Source organism: Thamnophis sirtalis, unplaced genomic scaffold (assembly GCF_051295495.1).
Source record: "Thamnophis sirtalis isolate CommonGarterSnake01/CBP01778 unplaced genomic scaffold, rThaSir2_p1.2 scaffold_14, whole genome shotgun sequence".
In the NCBI taxonomy this organism is placed as follows: Eukaryota; Metazoa; Chordata; class Lepidosauria; order Squamata; family Natricidae; genus Thamnophis; species Thamnophis sirtalis.
The window spans coordinates 22,070,868-22,096,073 of NW_028261394.1; the positions used below are offsets into that span (position 1 = coordinate 22,070,868).

Consider the following 25,206-nt stretch of genomic DNA (forward strand, 5'->3'; position numbering starts at 1 on the left):
ATGTCCTTTTTGGTTGCCTGCTCAAAACATTGCAAAGACCATGAAAAAGGGCCAAATGTCCACCCAGGATCCCTCCCATTTCCAGGCTCTTAAAAGCTTGAGCCAGTTTCCTGAGAGAAGGGAGGGGGGACCCTGGTCATTGGTAAAACTGGAGACATGAGCCATTTTTCAGCTATTCTTCCTGGCATTTAATCTGGACGCACCGTTATTATGGCCAGAAGAGCCCACAAGGCCCCCCGAGCTCTCTGCCCTATTTCATGGAGGAAAGGCTGGAAGGGCCTCTGGGGACCAGGCCTCGGCCGGGGAAGCTACCAGGACCGCCCTCCAGGAAGTGCTGCCCTCCTTATCAACTCTAAGCAAGCAGGCTTGTCTTCTGCAGGCCTTTGATTTGTGACTCCCGATTCTGGGTTCTTGTTTCTTCAGTTCCTCAGAATCCGGGCCACTCTCAGCTCTCTTCAACCCACTGAGGAAAGAGGCTCCATCGCCTACAAGGGCCTGTGGGCTGTGACTGAAGGGAAGCAAAGCGAAACTGGGCCAGACCCCACCCACTGATCTGCTGGCCCAAGACTTTCCCCAGGTGTTCCTACCCATTTCAGGAACTGCTGCTCCTTCACCCCACAGTCTCAGGCAGTTCTCTAAATTCTGCCCTAGATTCCGGGAGAGATTCTGATGGAGGCTTCACAGAGGGGAAGCCCCATTTTTACCCTCACCTTGGGTTGATGCCTGGGACTTTCCCTGCGTTGGAGGCAGCTGCTGCTCTTCCCTTCAAGAGGTCTCTCTCCATCCTTTTGCCCCTCCTGGAGGGGGCCGAGTCAGAGATGGTGTATCCGCGCGGCCGGTGGCCAGTTGGGGAATGGGGAGAAGAGGCGGGGGCCGCCACAGCCAGCCTCATCCCTGCCGAGCCCTGGTCCTCTACCTTCGCCAGAGAGCCCCCCGCGGCCTCTCCTTCCAGCTGATCAGACTGAGACTTGGCTTTGCCTTCTTCGCTTCTGAGTTTCTGGGTTGACTCTTCACCACCCGGATCCTTGAGGACTTCCTGAAGAGTCTGGAGCTCCGGGGAGGAGCTGGACTTGCTGAGAGTCTGGGAAGGCTGGAAAGAGAGGGCTTCAAAGGCCCGGCTGTCTTCCAGGTTCCTGGCCCTTTCGATCGGAATGCCAATGGCGGCCAGATCTTCTGCTTTTGGGGCCTTCTCCTCTTGGCTGGAGGTCGACGAGGACTGCCAAGGCGAGGGGGAGAAACAAGACAGCTGCTCAGGGAGGACTCAGCAGGAGCACTCCACCCACAGGGCTGCCCGTAGAAGGCAACCCAGCCTCTAGAAGGCCACTTCCTTGCTCTCTCAGAAACGGCTGTTGCAGGGCCCAGCTCCATTTGAGCCACATACAGGAGGAAGCCCTGAAATTGCCTTGAAGGCTCTCCAACTCCTTGGTCATAACACAAATGCAACCACTCAGGCAGCCAGCAGCTGCCCTGCCTCTAACCAGCCAGGAAAACAAAGGGAGCTGGCCGTTTTTCTAGGCCATCAGTTTCACCATCAAAATATTCTGATCATTTGGATGTTCCTCCGAACAGGCTCCCCAAATCTACCATCCATAACATGGCTTGAACAATCTATAGCGTCTTCCAAGGTGGCTAAACTGACTTGTTCCATTAAGGAAAAGAAATTAGTATTTGGCAATCCCTTCTATACCTTTTTCAGAACGGGGAAAAATGAACTTGTGATTCATGGGATTGACAATTAAAAAAGGCAGACTGTGGAAAGAAGGAAATTATAGTGTAATCTTAACAAGAGAATATAGAATAGAAATGCATTTATAACCATTGTCAACAAGAGTCCCTTCTTATACCACTTCCCAATGCTTTACAGCCCTCTCTAAGCACTTTACAGAGTCAGCCTCTGCCCCCGCAACAATCTGGGCCCTCATTTTTCCCACCTCGGAAGGATGAGTCAACCTTGAGCCGGTGAGATTTGATCTGCTAATTTGCAGGCAGTTGGCAGTCAGCAGAAGTAGCCTGCAGTACTGCACTCTAACCACTGTGCCACTGTGGCTCTTAATCATCTTTTCTTTTTCTTATCATTTGTCTTTCCCTCTTTTCTTTCTTGTCTATTGACTATTTTTCTTTATTTCTTTTCTAAAAAGTGAATTGTTTTTATCTGGTGAAAACTCCTTTAATAAAAATTGTGTTTAAAAAATCCAAAATAATTTACAGTGGCTTCTCTTCTATTTTGGTCTTTCTTCCTTTCTACAGAGCTCTTTACAGTGATTCCCCCTCCCCTGAAATTTCCTGACCATGAGAAGAATTAACCAATGGAACAGCTTGCCTCCTGGGGTTGTGGGAGCTCCATCACTGGCCGTTTTCAAGAAAAGATTGAACAACCACTGATCCAGGATTCCAATCAGGAAGCACCCTAAGCAGCTCTGCCTGAGGGGCAAACAGGGCAGGGAGGGGCTGACTTACTCGGCCATAGACTCCTCGGCCAAATCTCTCCTCCCCCAGGCCTTGCCCCAAACAGGTGGCTTCAAAGTCTTCAATCTCTTGAGATTCAGGGTGGAATTCCACTCCTTTTCCATCTTCCTCTGGGGGGCTTCCTTCTTCTAGTACGACTGCAGATTCTGTCAAGAGACACAAAGAGCCAGGAATGACAGGTGGAGAAATATTTCCTGAGAGCAGGATCCTCTCTTCCTGCAACCCTGTTGTTTTGCAAAGTATCTCCCTTCCACTTCACCAGGCAGCTGTTTCTTCAAACAAAAATTAGAACAATCTAATCTACTGTTTTTCAACCTTGGCAACTTTAACTCTGGACTTCAACTCCCAGAATTCCCCAGCCTGTTCCTCCCACAGAGACAAAGGAGCAACTGCAGCAGAAAAATGCAAAGTTAGTCCAATATTGTTAACAACTTGGCCCAAAGTTGTGACATATATTTAATCTTGTTATGATACCGTAGGTACAACAGTCCCACCCCAGAGGCGAAACTCTTTTCCCAGTATTGATGAGGCCAGAAGAGAGGGCAGCTTGCCTATGACCAGCTTCAGATGCTTCATTCATGGCCAAACGGGAGACAAACAAGAAGCTGATGAGTTCCAACTCTGTTCTTGAGTGTTTTGCTCTTTTTAGGAGGCTTTCTTGCAATATGCAGAGATGCGAACAGAAACCAACACAAACCTTATTAAGATGTCACTAGATGTCAATGTTACTGAACCCTTGAATCAACCCTGTAGGACTTGGGGGTGGCTCTGTGGCCTGGATTAGATTGTGGCCTGGCTGCATTATGGGGTGCTGGCCAGGTCCTATTTTTGTTAATGTAATTATTAAAACATATTTTAAAATGTTTAGTGATTTAGTATTAAAACCACTTATCCTTACTTGCTAATGTGATCTATTAAACTGTTCAAGCAGAAGACTTCTGGCCAACTTCACAAATGTCCCTGATTAGAATCAGGGGTTATTTTTAAGCAAATGGTCTATTTATTGTATACTTTATCTAATTTTCATAATGAAGTATACCTGGGGCAGGTGAGAAGGTAATGGGAAGGATAAGACTTGTTTTGCCCTGATTTCCTGATATTATTTTAAAGTAGCAGCAAAGGTTTGACATCAGTGGCTACTTTTGCACTGAACCAGGGCTCCTGGCAGATGCCTCTCTCCCACCTCTTGCGTTCATACTGGAACTCCCTGACATCCAGCGGTTACAGGACGAGCTTTATAGCTTGAGACTGGAGCAGAATCGTATATAATATGTAATAGCATGACCACAAGGAAATGCAACAGAACATGGCAGAAAATAGAAGGGAAATTGAAGTGGCAAGAAAAGGTCAACGGAATTCTTTGGAAGTTTTGAGTTTCCAGGGAGCAGAGGCTCTGCCTGGCCCACCTTTCCTCCCCTTCCTACGTCCAATGATCGGTGAGAAAGAGGGCTAGCTGGAAGGACCAAGAAAAGCCTTAGGTGTGAATCACAGGCATGCTTCCTTCCACACCAAGCTGCCTTTAGAGCCAAACCAAACAGCAAACACCCTCCTTGAAAAGATGCAAATGTACCTGCCCAGGAAATGCTCCTGTACAACCCTCCTTGAGAGCTGGTCAGGCCCATGGCAGAGAAAGAGGCCACTGTGGAGGGAAAACCAAGGAAGGAGCTACATCAAAAGGGAAGAGAGGAGAGATGGAAAGACAGAGAGAGAGACAGACAACATGGGGGGGAGGGAATAACTGCAACCACAAATGAATATGTGAAAGGCTCAGAAGCAGAGATGGAGGAATTGGACCACCTGCAGTGGAAGATTTAGGACATAGGCATCTTTCAAGGTTTTCACTATAAATTGTAATTTCCTGCTGGGAAAGACAGATTTAATTTCCTACCATTTCAAGCTTATCAGACAATTATTTAGCTTTGATTCTAAATGTACTCCTCTCTGAATTCTTTGACTGCTGTAAGGATTGTTATCCTCGAGAATTAGTTCCTAAATAGGCACAATGCTTAAATTAAATACTGAGTTATAGTTATCATTATGTGAGCTAGCCAATTTGTGAGTATGCAAACATCCATAGATGTAGGGCAAATTGTGACTTTTTAAACATTTCATAATGTTTTGACAAAGCAGATATTAAAGGATTTGTGGAACTTAAAATAAATTCAATTTACCTCATAGACTATAAGTTTTATTATACCACACTGAAAGTACAAATTTAGACCTGATTCACTGTAATTAACTTAACTTAGTCACTTTTCTGAACTTGTTTTATTTATGATATATTTTCTGTGGCCTTTTTCTACTATATTAACACAGATGTGCATGCGCACACACATTTATGGAGTTTCTTATTACTTTTTAAAAAGCAAGCACAAAATATATTTTCATATGTACATTTTGTATATATTTGAGAAAACAATTTCTTCTCAAACACAATGTGTTTTTACATGCTGCATTTACTACAACTGATGTTCTGGGATGTCATTTCACATACACATTGTTGGACCTTTAGATGGAAAACCTGCATCTTCGTGTATGGAAAAGTATCGATAGCAAAACATGCAGCATTCCCAGGCAATCGATACGGCTCCAAAATTAAGTACACCTCAGTTCCGGCTCTGATGTAGGCACAGTGCTTCTCCTGAAGCCCCTCTGAAGAGGGAAGGCGGGGCAGCAGTAGAGGCACTCATGGCCATAGGAGGCTCCCACTGCTCAAGTGCAACTTCTGGACATGAGAGACAGGCTGACTTTTATGGCTAAGGCAGGACTAGAACTCACCATCTCCCAGTTTCTAGCTGAACCAAATTAGCCTTTACATAGAATAAAAAAATAAAGCAGACCTACCCTGGGAAATTCCTGCAAACCTTAGCAAAGAAACAAGCTAGGCACAGAATAATGTTGAATGGCTCTGGTTAGAGGCATTGGAAGAGGAGAGCTGTGCTAATCTATGGTGGTAAAAAAAATCAGGTCTGCAAATCGACTAATTCATTTTTTATTAAAAAGCACACTTTTCAGTTAGAAAGGTGCTAAAAGGATCTTCCTGATATGGAGCAGGCAGCCACGAGCTAAGTAAAAAAAGTTTATTTATGGCCCCTCATTCAGATGAGGCTGCATCTAACCACTCAGATAGGTTGGCAGGAAATTCAGAAGCTGAATTATTTGCTCTAGAATACATTTTGAATGTTGTGATCCCATTAGGAACTGAGACATTGTTTTCCTGCACTTGATAGAATTCCTCAAGCTGCTTTGAGATGATTGCCACTGTCCACAAGCCAGACCAACAGTCTTGTCATCTCCTTTACATGGGAGCATCAGAACCACTGAGTCCCACACCAGACGAGAAGCTGCTCTGGCTGTCAGATTTCATGGTCAAGATCATGCACCACATGGAAAACACATTTACTGAAAGACTAGAGATTTTCCCCCCATGTTGGAAGCAGCAAAGGATTTGCCAGTGACAACACTGTTGCCCAAGGGATGCCCAGTTAGGAGTCTCTTTTGTGTCCCCACGAAGTTGCCCATCAAAGTGGTACCCAAGTCCACATTCAAACTACTGGGTCGGCAGGAGCTGCAGCATGTGATGGGAGCTCACCCCGCCCAGTAGCAGCAACAGGTCTCGAGCGCAAGCCTGCTGATTTCTAACTTCCATGCCCCCTGACTGGAGATGATACAATGGGAAAAGAGGCATTTGACTGTCAATCCACCAGTAAAGCCACAGAAGGAGGGATACTGAGTGATTGCCATCCAGTGTCTGCTGGAGATAATAAACCAGCACAGCTGCCCATCTCTCAGCTACAGGGATGGACCAATAAGGGAGAAAGCTCTTTAACTCCAGGAGATTGCTGAAGGGCCAAAGGCATGAAGGACACACAGGGCTGATCTGTCCTGTGGCTGAAATCGCCCACCAGGTTTGAGGTTTGAGGTTTTATTTGCATTTGTAGGGCGCCCTTTTCCCTGAGGGGACTCAGGGCGGCTCACAGAAAACCAGGGAGGGGGGAATACAACATTGAGACAACAACATATAATAAAATAGTAAACAACATGCATACATCATTCGGGCGGGGTAGCGATCCTTATCCCCAGGCCTGACGGGCGAGCCAGTTCTTCAAGGCTGTGCGGAAGGCTTGGACGGTGGAGAGGGTACGAATCTCTACGGGGAGCTCGTTCCAAAGGGTCGGGGCTACTGCTGAGAAGGCCCTCCTCCTTGTAGTTGCCAGCCGACACTGGCTGGCCGATGGAATGCGGAGGAGGCCTAATCTATGGGATCTTATAGGTCGTAGGGAGGTAATTGGCAGAAGGCGGTCTCTCAAGTATCCAGATCCACTGCCATGTAGGGCTTTATGGGTGATCAATAGCACCTTGAAGCGCATCCGGAGATCGACAGGTAGCCAGCGCAGCTCGCGGAGGATAGGTGTTATGCGGGTGAATCGGGGTGCACCCGCGATCACTCGCGCGGCTGCGTTCTGCACTAGCTGAAGTCGCCGGATGCTCCTCAAGGGCAGCCCCATGTAGAGCACATTGCAGTATTCCAGCCTAGAGGTCACAAGGGCCCGAGTGACTGTTGTGAGGGCCTCCCGATTCAGGTAGGGTCGCAACTGGCGCACCAGGCGAACCTGGGCGAATGCCCCCCTGGTCACAGCCGTTAAATGGTGGTCGAATGACAGCTGTGGATCCAGGAGGACTCCCAAGTTGCGGACCCTCTCTGAGGGGTGTAAAATTTGACCCCCCAGCCTGAGTGTTGGATTATTGGCCAAATCTTTGGGAGGAAAACACAACAGCCACTCGGTCTTTTCTGGGTTGAGCACAAGCTTGTTAATCCTCATCCAGTCCATGACGGCTTCAAGCCCCCGGCCCATCACGTCAACCGCTTCATTGATTTGGCACGGGGCGGACAGATACAATTGAGTATCGTCCGCATATTGATGGTATCTGATCCCGTGCCTGCGGATGATCTCTCCCAGCGGTTTCATGTAGATGTTAAATAGTAGGGGGGATAAGACCGAACCCTGCGGCACCCCATAGTTTAGGGGCCTTGGGGACGATCTCTGCCCTCCCACTAACACCGACTGCGACCTGTCCGAGAGGTAGGAGGAGAACCACCGTAACACGGTGCCTCCCACTCCCACCTCCCGCAGTCGTCGCAGAAGGATACCATGGTCGATGGTATCGAAAGCCGCTGAGAGGTCAAGGAGGACCAGGATGGAGGAATGTCCTTCATCTCTGGCTCTCCAAAGATCATCCATCAATGCGACCAAAGCGGTTTCTGTGCTGTAACCGGGTCTGAAGCCTGACTGGAAGGGGTCTAGGTAGCCGGCACTCCTGTCTTCCTGGAGGAAATGACCGTTGTCTTACCTGAACGGTCCTTCTATGGGTGCTGCGAAGGGAATCCAATCATGGGTTAACTTAGCCCTTTAGCCTTGAGACTGAGTATGTAAATTTCTAAACCACGCCTCCTCTGGCTGGACTGTTTCAGTTTCGCACGAAGTCCACTGAAGAATAAGTATGTCAATGTCAATCAAGCCGTAGGCAATCCTGGTACTAAAGAACAGTCAAAGTCCAGTCAGAGATGAAGATAGTCACAGAGTCACAATCAAGGTGGAGCCCTGGCCAGCCGAAACTGCGGGCGGGTTTGGATTCCCTTCGCAGCACCCATAGAAGGACCGTTCAGGTAAGACAACGGTCATTCTCCTGTGTGCTGCTCAGGGAATCCAATCATGGGATATGCCAAAGCAATTAATTGCCAGGGCGGGAGCTAGGCTGGTCAGGCTCCTCCGCAGAATGAAGGACCCTTTGCAACACTCTCCGCCCGAAGGACGCCTCAGCCGAGGCATAGACATCAATCTTGTAGTGTCGAATAAAGGGTGAGGGCGACGCCCAGGTGGCCGCCCTGCATATTTCCTCTACAGACGCTTGCGTAGCCCAGGCCGCTGTGGTGGCCGCACTCCTGGTGAATTGAGGGGTGATCCGCCTTGGAACCGGTCGTGAGTGACTGTCGTATGCCAACGCAATACACGCCTTCAACCATCGGCCGATGGTATGGGAAGATACTTTTTGTCCCATTGACGAAGGCTGGAAGGAAACGAACAGTGCTTCCGACCTCCTGAACGAAGCCGTGCGCTTCACATAGCGGCGGAGAGCCCGGCGAACATCCAGATGGTGCCACTGGCGTTCCTGAGGATGAGAGGGATGCGGGCAAAAGTCCGGCAGGACGAGTTCCTGTGCCCTGTGAAATAGCGAGTTTATCTTAGGAAGGAAGGTCGGGTCCAAATGAAGCACCACTCTGTTCGGATGGAAGATGCAAAGATCCGCGCGAACAGAGAGCGCTGCCAGCTCCGACACTCTCCTGGCTGATGTGATGGCCACTAGAAACACAGTCTTGAGCGTCAACAACCGGAGACTGATGGAGTGGATGGGTTCAAAGGGAGCAGCTGTGAGAGCTCTGAGAACCAAGGGCAAGTCCCACGTGGGATAACGGTGCACGGTCGGCGGTCGTAAGTTGGAAGCACCCTTCAAGAAGGTTCAGACGCGCGAGTGCTGAGATAAGGAGCGGCCTTGACCTCCCCCAATTACCGTAGACAAGGCTGTGACCTGCCGGCGAAGTGTGTTTGGTGCCAAACCTTTGTTGAGACCGGATTGTACGAAGTCCAAAACTTGAGGCACCGAGGCCTTGATGGGGTCGACCCCGGTGCGACGGCACCACCGACAGAAGGCCTGCCAAGTGGCCTCGTAAATACGGGTAGTCGACGGTCGACGGGCCGCTTGAATAGTGGCGATGACTTCGTCAGAATAGTGAAGAGCCGGTAGAATAACCCGCTCACGTGCCACACGGCTAACTGTAACAGTTGGGGGTTCGGGTGTATGAGAGCCCCCGGTTGAGTTGAATCCGATCGTCCGGAATCCTCCAAGGGCGCGAAACAGACAGATGGACGAGGTCTGCGTACCAGGGTCGTCTGGACCACATCGAAGCGACCAGCAGCACTTCCGCCTGCTCTGTCAAAATCTTCTGAATGACCGACGGAAGGATCGGGAGAGGAGGAAAGGCATAAAGAAGGCCGGCCGGCCACGGACTGCGCAGAGCATCTACCCTCTCCGCTCCCGGGGTCTGGTATCTGGAGTAAAAGCGGGGGAGTTGCGCGTTGTGCGGGTGTGCAAACAGATCCACCTTGGGTTGGCCGAATCGGTGAGAGAGCTCCTGGAAAAGAATGGGGTGGAGTTGCCACTCCCCTTGATCCACAGTGGTCCTGCTCAGCCAATCCGCCTGTGTGTTGGCCACGCCCGAGATGTGCTCCGCCTGAATCGAGAGTCTGGACTCCACCCAATGGAACAACTTTTCCGCCTCCAGCATCAGGGCCCTGGACTGGGTGCCCCCTTGGCGGTTGATGTGGGCTTTGGAGGCCACATTGTCTGTCAAGACCAACACATGGTTGTGAGATACAATGTCCCGAAACTCCAGAAGGGCTAGACGGGTGGCCCGTAGCTCTAGCCAGTTTATGCTGTTCGTCAGCTCCTGCTCCGACCAGCGCCCCTGAGCCACCCTGTCCAGGGCGTGGGCTCCCCATCCAAACAGGCTGGCGTCCATCGTGACCTGGATGCGGTCGGGTTCCTTGAACGGGCACCCCCGGAGAAGCCTGGAGGACATCCACCAACGCAGGGACCGTCGGGCTCTGCTCGGAAGTCGCACTTTGATCTGGGAATGACTGGTATGCACTCTCTGGAAGGGCAGAAGAAACCACTGGAGCGGACGCGCATGGAACCTGGCCCAGGGAACCACGCCGATGCAGGAGATCATCTTCCCCAGCAGCTTGGACAATGTCACCAGCGGTACTCGCCTCTGAGACAGCACATGATGCGCCAGTTGGTGTATGCTCTGTCTCCTCTCCGGAGACAGGAACACTTCGCACGTCACAGATGAAGTAGGGACGTGGTCGGGCGCAAGTGGCTTTTGGGCAAGTTGAGGACAAAACCATGATTGCGTAATGAGTCCATCGTGATCTGCAGGTCTTGCAGGGCCTGGTCCCGAGAGAGCGACAGCACCAACATGTCGTCTAAATAACAATTGATGCGTATTGGGATTGAGCGAAGGGAGGCTGCTAGCACGGCCAAGAGCTTGGTGAACGTGCGCGGAGCCGAGGAGAGGCCAAAGGGTAAGGCCCGGTATTGAAAATGGTGGCCGTTGAAGTGAAACCGCAGGAACTTCCGATGCGCCGGATGAATGGGCACATGGAGGTACGCTTCTTTGATGTCTATTGAAGTCATCATGTCGCCTTGGCGGATGGAAGCCAATATGCTCTTGAGAGACTGCATTTTGAATTTTTGGTATTTGATATAATGATTGAGCCGTTTCAAATCTAGGATTGCCCTCCATCCCCCGGAGTTCTTTGGTACTAGGAACAAGATGGAATAGAACCCTAGGCCTTCCTGCCCTTTGGGTACTTGTTCTATGGCCCTGATGGTGAGAAGATGGAGTATCTCGGCGTCCATAAGGCGCCGCTTCGATGGGCATCTGGGCACGGGGCACCTGATGAACCTTCTCGGGGGGATGGATAGAAATTCTAGAGTGAGTCCCAAGCTCACGACCTGAAGGGCCCAGGCGTCTGATGTGAGCTCCGCCCACTGATGAGCGAAGGCCAGAAGACGCCCCCCCTATGGGCCCTACCTCCTGCGAGTCACCGGTACCTTCGAAAGGACCGGTTGCTTGCTCCTCGGAAGGACCTCCTACTCTGGGACTGCGCCTGACCCTGCTGGCGACCCCTATCTCTGGTTCCAGCGCGGTCCTGGCCACGATCCTGTGCCTGGGAAAACCCCCTGGTGTAGTTGGGGACATAGGGAGCGGGAGCGAACCCCGAGTCCCCGGTCCAAAAGGGCTGCCGCCTATTGTAAGGCTGCTGCCTTCTGTTAATACGAGCACTGGTAGAGGGAAGGACCTTGCGCTTATCCCGTGTCTCAATGAGGATGGGATCCAGCACTGAACCGAACAAGGCTCCGCCCTTGAAGGGCGTAGACGCTAGGCGCCACTTGGACTTGACATCAGCCTGCCAATGACGAAGCCAGAGCAAACGTCGAGAAGCCACATTAGAAACTACGGCCCGGGATGCAAACTTTGCCGCGCTAAGGGTGGCATCCGCAGAAAATTCCAATGCCGTCATCAGTTTGGTGATATCCTGGTGAAGGCGCATTTCCTCCGGGTCCAGTCTATCCTGCAATTACTTAAGCCAAACTAAGGAAGTTCTATTAAAAAAGGAAGCTGCAGTAGCTGAGCGTAAGGCCCAAGCCGCAGCCTGATGAGTCTTGCGGATGACCGTCTCGGCCTTGCGGTCCTCGGCCTTTAATCCTTCTTAAATCTCAGAAGGAATTAATGCCAGCAAAGCAAGAGCAGCAATAGGGGCATCCACAGTGGGAAACTGAAGGAGACTTTCCAATTCTGGGGTGGACGTGTATAACTTCCTATCCCCTGACCCAGGAGGATTAACCACAGTCGGTTGATCCCACTGCTTCTGGATCAAATCAAGGAAAAGCTTGGGAGATGGAATAACATCCTGCAAAGCCACCTGCTCAGCGAAGAGACGCTCGGTGGCATCCAGACCTACAGCTGCACTCTCCTTAGAAGCCGCCTCCCCCATGTGGGTGGTGGTCTTGGCCTTATACAGTAAGGATTTGAAAAGAGCATGCCTGAATAGCCCAGGGGCAGTAGGCTGATCTCTAGGGAGGCCTTCGTCGTCGGAAAATTCCCTATCCAGGATTTCACCTTCTTCCACTAAGGCAGATTCCGCACTGAACACTGAGGGTAAGGGCGAAGGAGGATCCGTTTGCAAAATGGAAGAATCCCCTTGCAACGCCTGGGGAGCTAGGCCTGAGTGGGCTGCAGCGGGCCTAGGGGCCTGGGACCTATGCATTAACTCTGCATCCACCCCTCTAGAAATAGACTCGGAGATCATGAGGTATAAATCAGCAGGAAGGCCCAAATCCTGGCCCTCCAGAGGCCTGAGGCCTGCAGCTGTGGGCGTGAATGTGGCAGAAGGCCCAGCACGTGGGGGCGAGCGAAGAGAAGCCCCACTAGCTTCAGAAATAATTGGGGGGGAGCGAGGCCCAAATACCCCCGCCTCAGGAAGAGGAGCCTGGGGAAGCTGAATATCAGGAGACCAACCCTGCTCAGTAACACGCACCGGAGAGGCATTTTGCGGAATCAGAACCAGAGGTGGACAAGTGGGGGCCCCAGATGACTTTGGGGGAACTTTGGCCTTGTCTTTGCGCTTATGCGACTTGTCCCGGGCAGCGGATGAGGCTCGAGGCCTACTACTGGAAGCCCTGGTTGCGGCCCTGCCGGGCCTAGGGCTAGCCCCTCCTTCGCCAGGGGAACGGGGCTCAGAAACTGGCTCTACAGTACCTTTAACTACTGATTGATCAGCCATGGTATGAGAGATTTGAAAGAGCTCAATCACTGAAACAAAGGAATCCAAATTGCGCACCACTCACCAAAAACGCCACGTGAAAGCAGAGACAGAGACAAGCGACCTCCTCCCTGAACTAGCAGCCTCGAGTGAGGGAAAAGGGAGGGTCGGCAGAAGTGCGCAGACTCCAGCGCACGAACTAAATCTGCATTCTCATCCCTGGGCATTACCACGCATGCGTGAAATCGCTTCCAAATATGGCGACCGGCATCAAGGGCGCGAAATTCAAATGCGAACGGCAGGGAGAAAACCCAACAGCCGATCCATGCAGCCCTCCCGGCAGCCGCTCCAGCGAGAGGACGAGGGAGGTAGGCGGAGAGAGGGGGGGGAAATAGCCCTGTCAGGCCACAGCCTCGGATCCGACCGCGCCCACAGGAGGGGGCTATCCGGCACGAGAAAGGCGGCGGTGGGAGACTCACCGTCCCAACGCGTCGAAAATAAAGGGAGGACAGACAGTAAAGCCGCTTGCAAAGCCGGCAAGATCGTCTTACGCTCCAGCTGCAGAAACCAGACATCCCTTACAGGGGAAGCAGCAATGATGAGGAATCGGGCTGGCAGAAACTACCGCCTCCACCCCAATAACGGAAAGAAATCCACAGAAGTACAAATACTAAATCCAGTAATCCTGAGAAGTTTGTCAATTAGTCAAGAGAAAGACGTCTCGTAGGCTTGGACTGAGTAAAGAAACTGAAACAGTCCAGCCAGAGGAGGCGTGGTTTAGAAATTTACATACTCAGTCTCAAGGCTAAAGGGCTAAGTTAACCCATGATTGGATTCCCTGAGCAGCACACAGGAGAATGAAGGCGCCTCACTGCAGCCAGTCAAGTCCAGGCTCTCCTACAAAGGCGAGGGCAGGGCCTCTTCTACGACTGAGCCCAGAGGGGAGGCTGAGGTTAATGGCAGCTGCCACGCCTGGGCTGAGCCGCTTGGTTGCCTCAGAGACAGATGGAGCTGGATCTAGAGGACCTGCTTCGGCTTGGCTGAAGACCTGGAGGAAGTGAGCAGGTGGAGCGCAATGGCAGCAGGACAGTGGCTGAGCCCTGCCTGACAAGTATCAGATGCAGGAGCACCAGGCCAATCAGTCACAAAAGTTGAGGCTGCCCTGCCTGGCATCTATAGGGTGAACGATGCACTGGAAGCATCGGGAGGGACTTACTCAGTGGTGGGATTCAAATTTCTTTACTACCGCTTCTGTGGGCGTGGCTTGGTAGGCGTGGCAGGATACTGCAAAATCCCCATTTTCCCCCAGTCAGATGGGACTCGGGAAGCAGAGAATAGCGGGACCACTCAGAGGTGGGATTTACTGGTTCGCCCAACTACTCATAATTTCCGCTACTGTTTCTCCAGAACTGTCAGAACCTGCTGAATGCCACCTCTGGACTTACTTGTCCTTCTTAAACTTTCTGGTTCTTGAGGCCCAAACATCTCTTCCACTTCTGAACACAGCTCTTTACTACAGGCCTTGCTACTAGTAGCAGCTCAGGACAAAAATTAATGAATCTACCCAGACCGGGCAGGACTGGCATCTCTAACGCAGCTTCTCAACCTTAGCAAGTTTAAGATTTGTGGACTGCTGGCCCCATAATGCAAGCTGGGGAATTCTGGGACTTGAATTCCACACATCAATTAGGTTTTCAACTCAGGACTGAAGATTTGAACTCTATTCCTGACCTGCCAAAGGCATTCTAGGTGCAGAGGGGAGCCTGAAGACCTGAGCTCTGTTCCTGCAGCTCCGTGTCTGCCTCCACCGAGGGGACATCCTTCAAGGACACCATACTTAAGGATTAAATATGAACTGCCGTACAATCCTCCAAGAACCTGCATAGCATGTGGGCTGCCCCAGAGACTGAAGAAGCCAAAGTCAGCCAAGGCAGAAGCAGGCATTGGCTGGGAATTCAATGTGCTTCCTATAGAGCCTCTTGTTGCCATGTGATCCAGCAGAAGAACCACAACTGTCCTCATCTGCCTGGCTAGAGATAATGCAGATTTTAGTTCCATGTTGGGAGAGTAGCAAGAAAGATCTCCTGCAACTTTTTATGGCCCACAGAACAAATCAAGGTAGGCATCCACATCGACTGAATTTACATTTGTATCCTGCATTTCTACATTAAAGGCTTGAACTTATTCAGGAAATGTTTTTGATGGCTTTTTAAAAGAGACTTTCAACATGGTTATTTAGAACTATCCTGAGTGAACCCCGTCTTTCTTTGGGGAAGCCTGAGGCTGCTCCAAAGCAGCTCCTCCGAAGTGAAGGCAGCTTGGGACAAGTCGTGCTTCCCATTGGCTCCACTGGGGTGGCCCCGCAGGCCTCCCGAGCTTGGCCTCACCTGTGTTGGAGCGCTGCAGGAGAAAGGGCTTGGCTGTTCCCATGGACAAGCTGGAGGAGGGGACTGAGAGGGACTTGTACAGGGCTGTCTCACGATGTTCCTTGAAACGCTCGGCTGCCATCAGGGCGTTGGAGAGCTCCTGCAGGGGCATGTTGTTGATGTCGGAAGAGAAGGGGCTCAGTGGATTTTCCAGGCTCATCAGCCAGCTGGTGTTACCTGAGAAAAGAGAAGAAGGGAGCCAGGAGGAGCCCCATCAAGCTGGGCTGCCTTGTCTGGGAAGAGAAGGACAAAACTCCCAACTAAGGTTTTTCCCTCAGAAGCTCCTTTCGGTACAACTGAACAATTCTGACGCATCTTTCCCAGGAATATCCAGATAGCCCAACTTGGCCAATGGCTAGACTGGCTAAAATTCAACTCCCCAAAGAATCTGAATCCTCTGGCCCTAATCAGGTCTGACGGAAGGCTGCCCTTCTAGGAATCAGGACTTCTTTCCCAGCCCAGCTCCAGACTGGATCCCTTTGAAAGTGCCAGCAGGATCATCTTCTGTTCTCCACAATACTCTGGAACACGAATATCAGTAGAGCCCCCTGATGGAGAGCAGACTCCCCCCGCCCTCTGCCAGCTGTCCCCATTTCCTTGGCAGGCATAGGAAGACACACTCCCGGTACTTAAGTTCTATGGAGATTCTCCATCACCCAGGCCCTAGTTGTCCCAAAGCGGCTTTTTCAAGAGACAACTGGACTTTCTGGTTTTTTTCTTTTTGAAGAAGTTTCGCTTCTCATCCAAGAAGCTTCTTCAGCTCTGACTGGATGGTGGGGAATGGAAGGATTTATACTCCTTGCAGACAGCTGGTCATTTGCATGCTTTTGAATGCAAGGAATATACATCCTTCCATTCCCCACCATCCAGTCAGAGCTAAAGAAGCTTCTTGGATGAGAAGGGAAACATCTTCAAGCAAAAACAAAGGAAGTCCAGTTGCCTCTTGAAAAAAAGCACCTTTGGGACTCCCGTGCTAGTTACCTGTTCTGACCACCCCCTCTTCGCTCGTTCACAAACGACAGCCAGACAGAACTTCAAAGGAAATATCTTTATCAGCCCTGGCTCAAGCTGGCTGCGAGCCCAAAATAAACGTAAATAAAGTCTCTGGCAAAAAGTTACACACCAAATGCAAAAACAAAACTCTTACAGCAAACCAGGTTTACAGAAAGCAAATCACTTATCCAAGTGCCTCTTTGAATCAGGTTTACAGAAAGCAAATCACTTATCCAAGTGCCTCTTTGAATCACGGAACTGAACAAACGAACGATGAACCACAAACGTTGACTTCTGCAACTAAGGCGTGGCACCATCAATCTTTTATCTGCAGGAGAAGACCCTAACGAGCAACAGCTGCTCATTATCCTGCATCCCGAGAGCATCCTGAAACCACTCACTGATAGCAGCTCCAAAGGCTCCTACCGAGCCACAACAGTTACCTTAGTGCACCTACCTGTGGGCCTCCGCACTGATATTTCTGCCCAGCCTTGAGTCAGGAGGGGGACATAAGCAGCCAGGTTGGCCTTCTCGGTTTGGGGAGCAGGAGGAGAGCTTGGGGGCGCCTGGAGTCCCGTGCTGGCTGAGAAGTGAGAGGCAGAGCCGTCCAGAGCACCAACCCGCAAAGCATGGCCTCCTGCAAAAGAGGGGGGCATTTGATTTCAGGCTGAATCAAAGCACAGGAGGAGCAACACAGAAGGGACAAGTCCAGCCTGGGCAACAAAAGGAGAAAGGGCCCACCCCAAGGCCTGGAGTTGGAAATGCATGCACAATTGTACCCCTGCCTTTCTCGGCCAGTATGGCAGGCGGACATATTTCAGCCTAGCCCTCTTTTTCATAACAAGCCACGCACTCACCCACACACCCTGCCAGGCACAGACAACCCCTTTCCCTCCAAGCTCAGAGGAGCTTGGCAACCGGGTTGGACCACGCCCCACCACCAGTCCAGTCCACAGAATGTTTCTGTTCCTCTCCCCTCCAGACGGAAGCCTCGGGGCAGAAGGAGAGAGGGAAGCGGTGCCTGTGAACCCCGGGGCGCACAATCAGGTTCAAGAAAGGCCAGGCCGCTGCTCTTCGCATCCCCTCTGGGGAGCCACCCTGGCCATCTGGCAGAAGCCTTGCCAGGAAAGCCCAGCCGTCTACCTGTGCCCTGCTTAAGGCAGAGGTGGCAACAGGCTCTGAAGCTGGGTCCATGCCATTCCGTTTCCCAGATGAAAAGGGGCTGGGGAAGGGGTGGCTCAGCAGGCCCCGTGAAGAGAGTTATTGACTAGGCCGGCTGCTCTTCTGGGGACCCACAGGCCAGGGAGACACCATGATGCAGCTTTTGATAACATGTTGTGAGATCCAGCTGATAAACAAATTCCTCCTATTTAGGGCAGGGACTGGCAACCTGGTTCCTTCTGGACATTCTGGACTACAACTCCCATCAGTCAAAACCATTAGCTACTTTGACTGGGTTTTCATGGGAGTTGTAGCCTAAAGTCTTAGTGGCTGCCATCAAACTTTCGCTTTCAGTTCCCAAGCAAGAGGCCAAGTCATTCCATGCCGCTGGCCCTGTGGAGGCCGCCAGCATTGAGGGGCTGGGAAGCTTCTTTTGCTCCTCTTGCTCGGACAAAGCAGGCTCTCCTGCCGGAAGGGACCCTCAGCCACCAGAACCAGAACCAGAAGCCAGGCAGCGCCCACTCTATTGCTGCTGGCAGGATAAAGGGTGTGTGTGTCAGGATTTTACCCCAACATTCCCAGTTTCAGTTATCTCACTGCAGGACATCCTTCAATGGACCAGCAGAGCCTACAAACAACAATCTGATTCTTTGACACCATTAACAACCGCAATTCCAGGTATATTTTCCTGTCCATAAATTCATTTGGGTGTTTCAGAGACTCAGGGACGCTCCTTACCTGACATGGACCTGACTCGGTTGCGGGTTCGAACCACCTGAGGGCCAGCCTGAGATTCGAGTTTTGCCGGGGCCTCCTTTGACTGTCTCACTTGCAAGCTGTGATCTGAACTGGGAATCCAAAAGGATCTTGATGTCAATTCATTAGGAAATAGGAGGGTCTGTTGGCCTGAATCTTAACCTGGCAGCATTTACAGGATCTACAGAAAGGCTTCGACTCAACCCTGGCAAGACCCCCACCCCCCAATTTCGGCCCCCAGGCTCAAGCTGGTGTGCAGCTTGGAGTCCTCCTAGAGCTGGTGGTAGCCATGGCTGGGTGCCTGCTTTGCACAGGTTCACCAGGTACACCAATTTTGCTTCTTCCCGGACTGGGCGGCCTTGGTCACTTGTTTGGATTGCTGCAAGGCATTCTACATGGGGCTGCTCTTGAAGACCACCCAGAAACTATAAATGTCCTAGAATCCAGGGGTGCAGACAGTGATGGGAGGCCCTGCATTTGCCCATGGAAGAAGACCTTTATTGCCAGACGGCTTCTGCCTAAGGACGTCTGCCCGCCCTACCAGATGAGATCGGGTGGGCACATGCCTAGTCCTTCCCAGTTCATGCCTTGGAAAGTCAGTCTAGCAATCAACTAGCAACTGCCAGTCAAACATGAAATGAGGGGGAAGATGGACTTGAGGGTTATGGGGAGAAAATGCTTCCAATGTCCACATCTGATAGATTATTTGTTGGGCAGTGGCATCATTGACATGCACATTTGTTTGTTTGTGATGTAAAGCAATGATGTAAGCAGATAGATAGAATTAAAATTGGCAGATTTGTTTACGGCACCATTTTCTGTTTCAACTGTGAAGAAGCCCATAATGGTGGCAGAAGATCCTGGAGAACACTGCCAAGACTGATGACTTAAAAGTCCCCAGACCCAGATCATTCTTTCGAGCTCCATCCCTGCCTTGAGATTTAAGCTACCTTTACAGTTGCAAAGCAGTCTTTCTCAGTCTTGGCAAGTTTATATATGCTGGCTGGAGAATTCTGGCAGCTGAAGTCCACGCATCATACTGATCTAAATAATGCCAGTGTTTAAAATCTGGACAAAAACTCCACCTTCCCTTGCAGTTAGAACATTGTCGTTAATTTTCTGTACCTCTTAGTTTAAAAAGGATCTGAAAAGCGAGCGAGCTGTGGGAAGCTTACCTGGATTCTGCACCATTGTGGAGCTCTCCATGGTCAAGGCCCAGGAGGGACCTGGTTCCTGTCCCAACACTTGTAGTGATTGTAACAAGCTTGTTACCCACTAGCCATGTCTTGGTCCTCCCTCCAGCCAACAGGAACTCACCCACTGGAGACCTAAAAGCCCCCAGAAAACAAGGATAAAGATGCTATTGAAGTCTCTCTGAATAAGGAGATTTCAACATTCACTGAAACTTTTCCAAAGAAAGCTTCTAAATCCTTCTCCCACCTCTGGAAGGAAAATGACTCAAAGAGCCAGGATTCCCAACTGATTTTCTACCCTCCCTGAGCAAACCATTTCTTCAAGCATCATTCTTGATTTGAGGTGCTGATAATCAGACAGAAGTGTTGCCTCCGGGCAGAAACTAGAATTTGCACCAATCCTGGTGCTTAATGCTTCAAGTGCTGGGTCTCACTCCTGGGAAGAGTGAGACACCAGAGGAAAGCAGCTACTCCAACCTTTTGGGCACAGCTGTGAAGTTGGAAAAGACGTATCGGGCCATCATGTCGAGGCAGGTCTCGGTGAGCTCCAAGTGGAGGGTCTTCAGGTTGTCATCTGCCTGAGCCATGGAGTTCTCATCAGCAGAGCCCAGGCTGGAACTGGTGATGGAAGTTTGTATCCGGCTAGAAAAGGGGGGCAGGGAGATTATAATTTGGAAGAACACATCTCCCAAGGGAAGAGGTCCCCCAATTCCATTAAGCATGCAGCAGGCGGAGGTGTGGGCAAATATATCCGATTCGGGGAGGTTTTAACTGACAGGCCTCACACTGGCTTGGGGAGCCTTGAAGCCAAGGGCCAGGAAGCAGATGCAGGGAGAAGAGCAAATGGGTGGCTATTTCATCTGTTCCCAGAAGCAGAGAAGGTTCAGCCGGATGGCATCAGATGGGAACCGGCAACAACTGACTGCGAGTCGTTTTCAGGACTCTCGTTTGTCCTTGATTGAACAGCCAGGGGTTCAGGGGGCTGATTCAGGATTAAACCAGATAATTATGTATAAAAATGAATTTATTTATAAAAAAACTAAAGGAATCAAGCTGAAATACCTCAGAAAAATGCAAACAGAAAGACTCCCATTGATTCAAAGGTGGGAGCCAGAAATCAGTAAAATTTCTTTCTCTCCCCATTCCAGACAATCCAGGAGGCTGCAAATTGCTTTCTCTCCCCCAGTTCCAACCCACAGCAAGAGCCCTTGCAAGGCCCCCAGATGGCTTCTGGTTGAGATGCTCAACTCCACCCAGTCTGATATTTGGGGAAAACTTTATATTTAATATCAGTATTAAGTATTTAATATTAATTAAAATGTTAGCTTAATAGACTTAAGAACACAACTGAGCCCCAAATTTGACTGCTAAGTGAGACAGCTGTTAAGTGGGTTTTGCCCCATTTTACTCTCTTTCTTGCCAGAGTTGTTAAGTGAATCACTGTGGATCTCAACATGGCTGCTAAGTGAATCTGGCTTCCCCATTGACTTTGCTTGTCAGAAGGTCACAAAAGGGTATCCCGTGGCCCTGGGACACCGCGGCCGTCCTGATCCCCTTAGGGTTAAATCGAAACAAATGTGCCAATCTTGGCCACAAGAGGCAGGGCCTCTTCCACTCATTCTGGGGATAGAGCCATAACCTGCCGATGAAAGCCTGAGGGTCAGAGCAGCTTGAAATGAAATGTGCACCCAACACAGGGGTCTCCGCAAGGTCTGCCCCAAATGGAAAAAATGGAGTCTGCCACAGGGCATCAGGGATGCAGAGCTGCATTTGCACAATTTTGACTGCCATCTTATTTTACCATACCCTGCAGAAACCCCCACCCCAACAGTCCCCACCCCCCCAAGCAGAATTATTTCACAAACAAGTTCTGAAGGTGCAGGACTTTGTTCAAGGCACATCAGCTTTCATATCTGAGTCCTGTTGCCTGCGTTTGTGTTGGCTCTTATGGCTGTCCATTGGTTGCTCTTTAACCTACATCTGACCATTGTTGTCTGCAGAAAAATCCCTCCACTCACGCCTTCTCCCCCAGTTCTTAAATCCCCCCCCCCCAGTTAACTGGAAGAAAGTATGTGAGTTTCCAGACAAGGTCATCTCTGTGATGGGCTCCTCTGCAATTACTCTCTTGCTAACTAGGATTAGCAGCTAGGATTCTCCTCTACTCAGGTTCCCAATGTAGCTGTTGAAGTCCGCTCCTGCCAAACACAACCGAGAAGCCAGCACAGATAAAATTTTGATGCCTAAGACAAGACTGGAGGCTCGCAAATCCCCCCTTTCTTTCTCTTCTTCACAACTGGTTAATGATACAATAAAGCAGGCCAAATTATGGTTATCTTCCAAACTAGTGTCAAACATTGACTGACGGGGATCAGGATTAGCTCTGACAAGGCGGGGTAACCTAATTGAATATGATGCTTCATCAGGGCGAAGGTCAGGGTGAGGCTCAGCCTTCAGATGGCAGGGAATAAGTGGGTTTTTCTTGCAGCGAATGTTACATTTGCCTTGGATATGAAAGAGATGCATTCTATAGCAATGGCAATAGCAGTTAGACTTATATACCACTTCATAGGGCTTTCAGCCCTCTCTAAGCGGTTTAGAGAGTCAGCGTATTGCCCCCAACAACAATCTGGGTCCTCATTTTACCCATCTCGGAAGGATGGAAGACTGAGTTAACCCTGAGTCGGTGAGATTTGAACAGCCGAACTGCAGAACTGCAGTCAGCTGAAGTAGCCTGCAGTGCTGCATTTAACCACTGCGCCACCTCTGCTCTTCTGGATGCCTTCCTTGTTTTAAACTGCTTAAACCAAACACGGAGCTATGGAAGATTATGAGATGGCAAACCGTGGTTACAGTTCATTTTCAAAAGATCTCAGGCTTCCACTCCGTGGAATCTGCACAGGTTTTGAACTATGATATTATGAAGCACAGAGCCAGCAAACAGGATGTTTTCGTTCCGGCCATTTGAAAGGCCATTTAAGCCAGAAGCAACTGCAACCTGTCATACCTTAAGAAATGGTGGTGGTGCATCTGAGCAAAGCACTCAAGCCAAGCCAAGCCAAACGGAGACTGTTATCCTGAAACATGCACCGACATGCGTTCAAAGCTAGTGGGAGGCTGGGCATTAGGAAGCCAAGCAGGAGTCTAACATGCAGCATCCCAGCCCCCTTGGCACAGACCCCCTTGCTCCTCCTCCCCTGTCCCAGCATCTCTACCTGTGGGCTGCATGGTCAGACACACTGATGCTGCGGGAGCGGAAGGCATCAACGGCCGAGGGATCCTTCAGGGCTCTCACGGAAGGAGACGGATTCAAGTTTGGCCTGGCATTTTTGGCTACTTTAAAGCTACTAAGGGCAAAGCAGCATCAGAACCAGAGGCATGATTGCACAGCAAGGAAATCATTGGAAGGATGGGATGTGAAAGGCCAGAAAAGCCCCAGAAGACGGTGGAGAAAAGAAAGGAAAAGAAGAAAAAACAGAAGACAAAAGGCCAAAAAAAGGAGGGAAGGGAATTAAAAAACAAGAAAAACTTAACAGCATGAACATTTAAAACACAACAAGCCCATTTTGCTGCGGACTGCTCGGTGTTACCCCAACCCGAAATAAAACAGAACACAAACCAACCACACACAACCAGATGAAATTAGCGCAACTTAACACAAAGGCGGACTGAAAGTGGCAGCTGGGATGTTAAGGTGTGTAGCACAAGGGAGCCCCTTACACAGCTGAGTGGGCAGAGACTTCAAAGTGCCCTTCACAACTGTGCCCCAAGGGACCCACAAAGTACAAGGCTCATAAGGGAGCCCTCCACTCAACAGGGCTGAAGCAGGACAATCCTAAGACTGAAGGCAGGAATGACGGCATTTCTCTTGCTGCCAAACAAAATGATTTCGCTTCCAAGCAAGCAAGTTTTTCTGAGTGGGAATTCCCCTCGTCTAGACCCTAACAGGAAGACCACCCGAGAAAGACATCAGGAGCTGGGAGAATGCATTTCTTACCAGGCGAAAAAGACATTCTTCTATCTCCTACCTGAGCTGCTTCTAGGAAGACATCACAAGACTGACTACAATTGATTCATAGTTTGGGGTCTCCTGGAGAGTGTTCTGTTTAGAAGCCTTAATCTCTGACCAAGAGGGTCTCTCTTTTGGGGAGGAACAGAGTCCAAGAGGTTTTGGAAATAGTCTGTGGAGACTTTATATCCCAATTCCGACTGACAAATCAACAATATTTCAGCTTGATGAGAATAAAATATTCAGTCAAGTTAGTGGAGAGAGAGACAGAGCCAAAAGGGGGAATTGTGCCTGTGAGGGAGATTGATTCAAAACATTTCAATGATTCTGATGTAACCTGAGTCCCAAAGACTCAGGGTCTCTGTCTGGCATCCCCTTCTGATGGCTGTCAGAACTGGGAGAGGAACTAAGATGCCTCTAGAGCACCTCAACCCCCTCAAAACATGGGGAGAAGAGATCAGGCAACACAAGAGGGGGAGTCCGAGTTCCGCACTCGTTCCATGCCCCCAGCCAGCCAGAGCGAGTGAGCCAAGGCCGAGGGAAGCCCTTCTGGCAGAAACCGCCTTCAACTGCTGCCAAAGCCAAGAGAGAAGAGCCTTTCCTGCCCTTAGGACCAACTTACTTCTTGGGTCTCTCGTTCAGACTGGTACTCCGAGCCCGGAAACTGTCTTTCTCTGGGGTGTCATCGAAGGAGAGGAGGATGTTCGACCGCAAGCCCTGTCCAAAAGAGCGGGGGGGGGGAGTGTGCAAGTTTGCAAGTTTAATAACATTTATATGCCGCCCAATCCCTTACGACTCCGGGCGGCTTACAGTACAGAAATAAATAAATAAAAATACAGAGAAAAAAAAGATAGATTTAAAAACAGCACACCATGCACTCCGTTCTAAATGGGGCTGGACCGTATTTTGGGGTCAACTGCCCCAGGCCTGCCAGAACAGCCAGGTTTTAATGGCTTTCCGGAAGGCTGAGAGAGTGGGAAGGGTCCGGATCTCTGCGGGTAGATCATTCCACAGGGCCAGGGCAGCTACAGAGAAAGACCTCCCACGAGTAGTCGCCAACTGGCATTGCCCGGTCGACGGTACCCAAAGGAGGCCCAGCCTGTGAGATCTTATGGGTCGTTGGGAGGTATGTGGCAGGAGGCGGTCCCGCAGATATCCAGGTCCCAAGCCATGTAGGGCTTTAAAGGTAATGACCAGCACCTTGAAGTGTGTTCGGAGACCGATGGGAAGCCAGTGCAGCTCGCGGAGGATAGGTGTAACATTGATGTACCTAGGTACACCCGATATCACTCGCGCGGCCGCATTCTGGACCAATTGCAGTCTCCAAACACTCTTCAGGGGCAGAGAGGATCCACTGGGTCTCAGCCACCTCCAGCTGAACCCCCCCCCCCCAAAAGGGCACCTGATGTCGCCCTACAACGTAGACTCTGGACACCATTGCCATGTCCCAAGGGCTGTTTTTATGTAACAGCCAGAAGAACCAAATTGTGCAAATTGGACTGTGCTTCCCCCTCCCTCCCTTCCTCTTCAGGTGAATGAGGGAGAGGGCCCCTTGCCCTGTAGTGGCTTTTCCTCCTGACCTTCAAGGCCAGTCCCTCTGTCCTCTACCCCTGGCTGGGGAATAGCCGGATCAAGCCGCAAAATCAACTCAAGCAAAATCTTCCCAGCCTCACCAACTGTGAGGTATGTCACAATGAGAACAGCCCCCGCCCCAAAGGCCACGGCTGCAGGCTGGGAGACCCACTTTGGGAGCTGGAAGCCACATTGCTGAAAGCTGCCAGGATTGAGAAACAGCTGTGGCAGCCGGACTTTTCCTT

At 50.6% G+C, this 25,206-nt stretch overlaps 1 protein-coding gene and 1 non-coding gene across 7 annotated transcripts in view; both read right to left on the reverse strand.

The window, feature by feature from the left end:
* The window catches only part of TSC2 (TSC complex subunit 2), a 67,203-nt gene that overhangs the window by 5,989 nt on the left and 36,008 nt on the right, over positions 1-25,206 (reverse strand). For 2 of the 6 annotated variants that reach the window (XM_087728917.1, XM_087728913.1), the window contains 10 exons: positions 24,012-24,106; positions 22,596-22,727; positions 19,861-20,025; positions 19,366-19,518; positions 18,173-18,282; positions 16,731-16,910; positions 15,242-15,457; positions 4,037-4,105; positions 2,458-2,612; positions 711-1,216 (listed from right to left, as the gene is read on the reverse strand). In XM_087728917.1, the coding sequence (XP_087585043.1) occupies positions 711-1,216; positions 2,458-2,612; positions 4,037-4,105; positions 15,242-15,457; positions 16,731-16,910; positions 18,173-18,282; positions 19,366-19,518; positions 19,861-20,025; positions 22,596-22,727; positions 24,012-24,106 (1,781 nt within the window). The remainder of the gene's footprint in view (positions 1-710; positions 1,217-2,457; positions 2,613-4,036; positions 4,106-15,241; positions 15,458-16,730; positions 16,911-18,172; positions 18,283-19,365; positions 19,519-19,860; positions 20,026-22,595; positions 22,728-24,011; positions 24,107-25,206) is intronic. The other 4 variants (XM_087728914.1, XM_087728916.1, XM_087728915.1 and 1 more) reach the window with 4 other exon arrangements.
* Positions 10,390-12,401, reverse strand: LOC106545294 (lamina-associated polypeptide 2). The gene has a single exon (XR_015698473.1). It is a non-coding gene; the product is annotated as a lamina-associated polypeptide 2 (transcript).